Source organism: Echiichthys vipera, assembly GCF_963691815.1.
Source record: "Echiichthys vipera genome assembly, chromosome: 9".
In the NCBI taxonomy this organism is placed as follows: Eukaryota; Metazoa; Chordata; class Actinopteri; order Perciformes; family Trachinidae; genus Echiichthys; species Echiichthys vipera.
The window spans coordinates 2,470,444-2,477,943 of NC_139834.1; the positions used below are offsets into that span (position 1 = coordinate 2,470,444).

At 44.7% G+C, this 7,500-nt stretch overlaps 1 protein-coding gene across 2 annotated transcripts in view; it reads right to left on the bottom strand.

Moving 5' to 3' along the window:
- slc6a8 (solute carrier family 6 member 8) overlaps positions 1 to 7,500 on the bottom strand; it is a 111,453-nt gene that overhangs the window by 79,668 nt on the left and 24,285 nt on the right. For both annotated transcript variants that reach the window (XR_014593355.1, XM_083920290.1), the window contains exons 3-7: positions 3,929 to 4,196; positions 2,905 to 3,037; positions 1,307 to 1,441; positions 992 to 1,095; positions 13 to 137 (exon numbers count right to left, since the gene is read on the bottom strand). Coding sequence is in view for 1 of the 2 variants with exons in the window: in XM_083920290.1 (XP_083776416.1) it covers positions 13 to 137; positions 992 to 1,095; positions 1,307 to 1,441; positions 2,905 to 3,037; positions 3,929 to 4,196 (765 nt within the window). In the remaining variant the exon portion in view is untranslated. The remainder of the gene's footprint in view (positions 1 to 12; positions 138 to 991; positions 1,096 to 1,306; positions 1,442 to 2,904; positions 3,038 to 3,928; positions 4,197 to 7,500) is intronic.

A 7,500-nucleotide genomic window follows, 5' to 3' on the forward strand; every position in this document is an offset into this window, starting at 1 on the left:
TTGTTTTTTTACCTGACTCAGCGACTTGTGAGATGTCGACGCCCTGCTCCGCCGCCATGAAGCCCAGAATAGAAAACACGACGAAACCGGCAAAGAAACTGGTTCCACTGTTGATCAGAGCCAAGACGAAGGCATCTCTGCAGCAGGAGGAGGAGGAGGAGGAACATCAGTGCATCATCATCAACAACAAAGGTTCCTGTCGCCATAACGACGGCTGAAGACGCTTCGGACTTTATTAAGGTCACCAGTTAATATATATAATTATATAGAAAACAGTTCTATTAGGTGAATTAAAAGTTGATTTTTTTGATCCGTTGAAGTAAATTTATTTTTAAATTTATTTCAGACGTGTCAAAACAAATAAGACGAAATAAAAAACTATAAAAAATTAAGAAAAAAACATAACAATATAAAAATAATAAAAAGAAAATAATAATAAAAAGCAAAATAATTGCACCATTGCAGACAGACAATAAAACACAACAAAAATAATAATTATTGAAGCAAAAAAACCATTAATTCCTTTAATTTACATATTTAAAAAGCGGTGGGGAGAATTTATTTAACCCCAGCCCCGTCAACGTTATTAGAAATAGTTAATTATTTAAAAATATTTATAATAATTCTAATTTTAATATATAAAAATCATGCAAACTCAGATGCATATTCATCAGAAAAGATTGTCCAATTAGAAAATCCAAACTTAAACTATAAAATGTATAAATAAACGAGTCACGGCAGATAATTAATATAATGAACAAACGTCCTTAAAACCTTTACTTAGTGAAACACATCATGTGTTATATGTCATTTGTTGTGTTGCTATCTTTGACTTCAAATGTCAGTCTGAAGGTAAAGACTTAGTTTGAAGGTCAAGGGTAAGAAGTAAAGTTCAGTCGTGAGAGTACAGGTCCCGGGAAAGCATTGTGTCGATGAGGGTCCACACATGTACAGAAAGACAAACACGTGTGTGTGTGTGTGTGTGTCGTACTTGTAGCAGTCGTTGTTGAAGCGGTTGTAGCTGCCGAGCGCGGTCAGAGCGCCGAGCCCGATGGCGTAGGAGAAGAAGATCTGGGTGCCGGCGTCGATCCACACCTGAAGAAAAGGTCAGAGGTCACGTGATGCGTTCACTGCTCAGATCAGCGTCTGGACATTTCAAACTTCTGCCGTTACACTGAGATCAAGTTTTATTTATTGTGTTGTTTTTTTGTTTCTTCCTCCATCTTTGCTTTGTTGTTTTAGCTTTAACCGTGTGTGTATGTGTGTGTGTGTCCGTGTGTGTGTGTGTGTGTGTGTGTGAGCTTACCTGAGCCTCCCCCAGTTTGGACCAATCAGGTTTGATGTAGTACATGATGCCGTCGTAGGCTCCGGGCAGCGTGACGCCTCGGACCAGCAGGATGATCAGGACCACGTACGGGAAGGTGGCCGTGAAGTACACAATCTGAAACACACAGCAGGACACACACACACGTGTTACTGGGAAACACACACACACAGGTTAATGAGAAACACACAACAGGAGACACACACACACAGACACATTAATGTGAAACAGAACACACACGTTAACCTAAAGAACACACAGACTGGTTACTGTAAAACACACACACACACACACACACACACAGACACAGACACACACACACACACACACAGACACAGACACACACACACACGTACGGGAAGGTGGCTGTGAAGTACACGATCTGAAACACACAAGGGACACACACACGTGTCACTGAGAAACACACACACGGGACAGAACACACACACATTAACTTAAAAAAAAAACACACACACACACGTTACTGTAAAACACACACACACACACACACACACACACACACTCACACACGCACACACACGTTGCCATCAAAATGTATTTAATGGAGGAAAACATTAGTCAACAGATTCCACGTTGAAAGTTCAAACCAAATGAATTTAATTTTTTTAGCTCCATGTGAGAAAACCAGGGAAAAGACAACAGAGAGAGGAATCCTGCTGAGACACACACACACACACACACACACACACACACACACACACACACACACACACACACACACACACAGACACACACACACACACAGTTTCAGCACCATGGAGAGCGCCTGGTCTCAGGTGGAGTCGAGTTTCAGTCAAATCACAGCGGGGGACATTTTTCTACAGGAATCTCTTACACACACACACACACACACACACACACACACACACACACACACACACACACACACACACACACACACACACACACACTCAGAGGGGTGGTTGAGTTCACAGGCTTCTCTGTGTAGTTTAGACGACTAAAGGAGGACAATGATTTATCATCATAATAATTTATTATCCTGCAGTGTGTGTGTGTGTGTGTGTGTGTGTGTGTGTGTGTGTGTGTGTGTGTGTGTGTGTGTGTGTGTGTGTGTGTGTGTGTGTGTGTGTGTGTGTGTGTGTGTGTGCCTCAGTGTCTCTCGACCGTCATGATCAGCTTTCAGTCTCCTGCTGACGATCAACAACAAAAACTGTTTCTTCTGGTACTGAGAGCCGTGTGAACTCTGTTTGAGTGGCACTGAGACCACACATACACACACACACACACACACACACACACACACACACACACACACACACACTATGCCATGTGAAAGTCAAATCAGCTGACAGGTGACCTCTGACCTTCAGCAGTGTTATGTAATTTACTGTAACAACCTCAGCTGTTACCTCACCTCATTAACCAACGGCATTGTGTGTGTGTGTGTGAGTGTGTGTGTGTGTGTGAGCGCTTGATTGCTTACATTGTGGGGACCTAGTTCATACACCACTGCTGTGAGGACTCATCTCCCATTTCGTCTCCCACAGGGTAATAATAATAAACCCGCTCAGGCAGAGACGTGTGGGTCTGTGCGTTACCTTCCCAGTGGATTTGACTCCCTTCCAGACGCAGAAGTAAACCATCACCCACACGGCCATCAGACACAAAGCGAGCTCCCAGTTAAACTCTCCGGTGTCTCCGAGACCAGAAGAGATGTTCAGCACTTTGTTCCTGCACGGAGAAAGAGAGGACGACGGCGTTAGCATCAACCAAACGGTGCAAAACATCATCTACAACAGTTTCACACTCTCAGCAGCATTGAGGGGGAAGTCGATCAAGTGAGCGGTTCTGGAGAACGCTGCAAGCAAAACGGACGCTGCACCGGTAAAACTGAATTATCTGGACGGATTCACTATGAGGGCGCACTCCCACTGTTCCTCCGTCCCGTGCCCCGTGCTTTAGGGTCCTTGTCCCCCCCTCCAGGCCCGTTTGTACTCACACTACCTGGGCCTCGGAGAATGCTTCTTGCTGCCTATACGTCATCACGCCGTAACACGTCACACGCATTGATGACGTCATGGCGATGCGTGGCTTTGTTTCCAGATCTTTCCGTAGACCTCGGAGTTTTTGTGCGTCTTGTCGACTGTTTTTGAATCTTTTCATCGACCAAATCTGCAGTAAACACTCCACCTCCGCATCACACCAACGTGAACCTTTCACCGCCATTGTTTGAAATGTCCGCGCATGGTCCCTCCTTCTTTTTTCTATGTCCCAACAGGCGCACAGGAAATGACCTCAGAACCGCCGTTGGGCTCGTGCTTGTACACGTCGCACGCTCGTGCTCGTACACGTGCAAACGTGCTTTACTAAAGCCCACCTGTCCCAAACCGACTGTGGACGGCAAGTGTGCCTCTCCTAGACGCGGTACAGTTGCACTCACACTGGTCAAAGGAACCAGACTTTAGCCGTGACACGTGCTCGGGCACGGGACGGAGGCACAGTGGGAGTGCGCCCTAAGACAACCGAACCTGAGCTAACCTGCTCACCAAAGAACAACCCAAAACACGCAGTGACCCCTCCTGCCAACAACGACCCATGAGCCCCCCTCCCTGCAGAACTTACTCCCAGAACTCGATGATGGGCGACCGTGCGTCGGCCAGCTCGGCGCAGGTCAGGTTGCCGCTGACGGTGACGTTGGCGAGGCTGCCGTTGTTGCAGTCCTGGTGACGGAAGATCTCGATGCAGTTGGGCGTGTTCCACTCGTTGTCACAGGTGGACCACGGGAGGACGGAGTTGAAGGACTTGATCAGGTAGTAGAAGCCCCACGCCAACACCATGATGTAGTAGGTGTTGCAGAAAAACACGATCACCATGGAGGCGTAACCGAGACCTGAGGAAGAGGAAAGACGTTATCAAGGCGGCACCCAAAAAAACATCAGCTGACCAAAATTTCATTGGTCCATTGGTCTTGTGTCAAAATAAAGTGAAAATCTATGCAGGCTTTTAATTTGAAGGGCCAAAATTAAGACGGCAGGTCCCTTCGACATCACGATGAGACGGGTAATAATTAATATCCAAACATTAGTCGACTAAACGCCTAAATAACGACCACTGGTCAATTTTTATTCATTCATTCATCTTCAACTGTCCCTGTCGGGGTCACGGGGGGCTGGAGCCGATCCCAGCTGACATCGGGCGCGAGGTGGGGTCCACCCTGGACAGGACGCCAGTCTATCACAGGACACATAGAGACGAACAGAGACAGACAACCATTCACACCTACGGGTGATTTAGAGTCATCAATGAACCGAACACCTGCACGTCTTTGGACTGTGGGAGGAAACCGGAGAACCCGGAGAAAACCCACGCAGACACGGGGAGAACATGCAAACTCCACACAGAAGGGCCCCAGCCGGGATTCAAACCAGGAACCCTCTCGCTGTGAGGCGACAGCGCTAACCAGTAACCAGTGATAAAGTAACTTTTTCAGTATTAACTCCTGTTGAGTCTGTCCGGTTGAAGTCGGATGTAGAGGATTTGTGGCCTCTTCCATCATCAGGCTGCTGAGGGAACTTGGTATCCAGGGACAGGCTCTGCGGCAGAGCATCAGATCAGTTTCTGAAGCAGCTGAAAGGAGCTGACCTGAGAGCCCGAATCCCAACCCTCCAACCTGGGGAGGGCCCATGAGGTATGCGGTCAGCTGTAGGCTTGACTCAGGGAAGGGGGCGCCCCTGCCTTGTATAGTCCCCTGGGATATTAGCCATTTTACAGCTAGGCTACTCCTAATGATTGGCCATGGGACACAAGCTAAGGCTCGATCACCCTGTAGCTGGCCACCTGTGATGGTAAATGGTAAATGGACTTGTGCTTATAAAGCGCCTTTCTAGTCTTCTGACTACTCAAGGTGCTTTCACAGTGTTTGTCACATTCACACTGATGGCAGTGGACATCTACAGACCATCTAATCTGATCATTCACACCACATTTACACACCCATGTGCAGCACGGGGAGCAATTCGGGGTTCAGTGTCTTGCCCAAGGACACTTCGACATGTGGACCGGGGGGGGGATGGGGATCGAACCCCCAATCTCTCAAACAGAGTACGACCCACTCTGCCACCAAGCCACAGCCGCCTGTGATGAGGGTGTATAGTGTTTAAAGGCCGAAACACCCGTTGACTCAAAGCAACACTACTGAGGATGTGACATCTGACCCGACCCTTAGGAACAGATCTCCCACGCCACTCTCAACATCACGGCACATCTCATGTGAGTGCACACCATCGATCGGCACAACGGACAGTCTCAACATCACGTCCCGTGTTTTATGAATCGGTTGTTTTGTTTTGTGTCAAGTTCCTTCAGACAAATTCAGCAGCTCTGAGCCGTCGTCACATGAAAGCCCGGGAGCCGCGAGCACTTGAGGAATAACGTCCCTTTATGAGTTTATGAGCAGCAATAACGTCTGAACCTGACGCCCTGAACCCCCCGTGGGCTGAACCAGACCCACGTTATCTGCTCTGCGTGTCGCTGCTGAGTGACAATAAAGTTCGTCCTTGAAAGACCGAGACCACGTGCACACGGACGGACGGACAGACGGACGGGCGCGGTCACAAAGACGAGACTGCAGCCGCTGATAGCTGAGTTGCATCACCTGCAACCGCTCTCTGCCCCGTCTCAAGGTCCGACGCTCTAAAGTGATCCACGCTCACAGCTTTGTTGTTATTACTGAGGTCAGGTTGTGGATGTGGACGACTGAAATAATGAATAAAGACTTGATTAAAGAATTAATTTGACATTAATGAACCAAAACCAATATTAAACATAAATTTAGGCATTCATTCATTTATAAATATGACTTGAATGCGTGTTTCTGTGTTTTTATCTTGTTTTTATCTTTGTATTTTCCTTATTTATGTAATTATGTTATTTTAAAAAAATATTATTGTTCAGCATTTATTTTTAATTTAATGTATTTTTTTATTTTTGCCTATATATATTTATTTTAATTATATTTTCTTATTTATGTAATTATTTCATTTTGTAAAATTATTATTGTTTAGCATTTATTTTTAATTTAATGTATTTTTTTATTTTTGCATATACTGTATATATTTATTTTAAATATATTTTCTCATTTATTTCTGTATTTTCTTAAAATATTTTACATTTCTAATGTTCAGTTTTAATCAAATAAATATTGATGAAATATTAAAAATAATTCTAGTAAAATAATTTGGAAATGATGAAAAATACAAATCAAAATGGGAAAAATGTAAAAATAAGTTTAAAATAAAACAAAATAATTGCAAAAAATAAATAAAAGACTTTAAAACCGAATAAAATAACAACATAAATAATTGATAATGGAATTTTAATTTCATTCTTTTGGATTAAACGTTCAGACCCGAGCTGCAGAAACAATCTTTAAAAATGTATAAAAAGTGAATTTAAAGGTTTAAGTTAAGTTAAAAGATAAACTCTTGTTTCTGTGGAGATTCCTGCTCCTCAGAGGAAACACCTGCACGTGTGAACGCGTCGCGGAGTTTCCTCAGGACAAACGTTGACCGTTGGTGTCGTTGAGGTTTTAAGGTCAGAGGAAGGTCGTCCATGCACAGAGCTAATAACAGCCACTAAGAGTCACATGAGTGAACACACTGAATGAGTGTGTGTAGAGTGAACACACTGTGTGTAGAGTTAACACAGAGAGAAAGTGTGTGTGTGTGTCTGCAGGCACGTACAGCGGGCGGCGGGATCACAGATGATCAGATAAAGCTCCGCGGAGCGCCGAGCGTGTGTTTGCAGACTGACGTGTCCACTCAAACTCACCTGAACCCGACCGTCAGCGTCACGATTATTCAAAATAATCTTTTTATTGATCTGAGGCTGAAACATTTCGACCTTTAATCCCGAAGATAAGGAAAGATTAAAGGCCTCAGCTGTCGGTTTCTCTCACACGTGGGATTCAAAACATGTCGACACAAAACTCTCACAGGTGGAAATCCACCGCGAGATTGAAAGTTTACACAAACACAAACCTACTGTGACAAAAGAGAGGCATAAAACAACTACAAAGAGACACAAAACAACCACAAAGAGACACAAAACAACCACAAAGAGACACAAAACAACTACAAAGAGACACAAAACAAATACAAAGAGACAGAAAACAACTTCAAACAGAAAAAAACAAC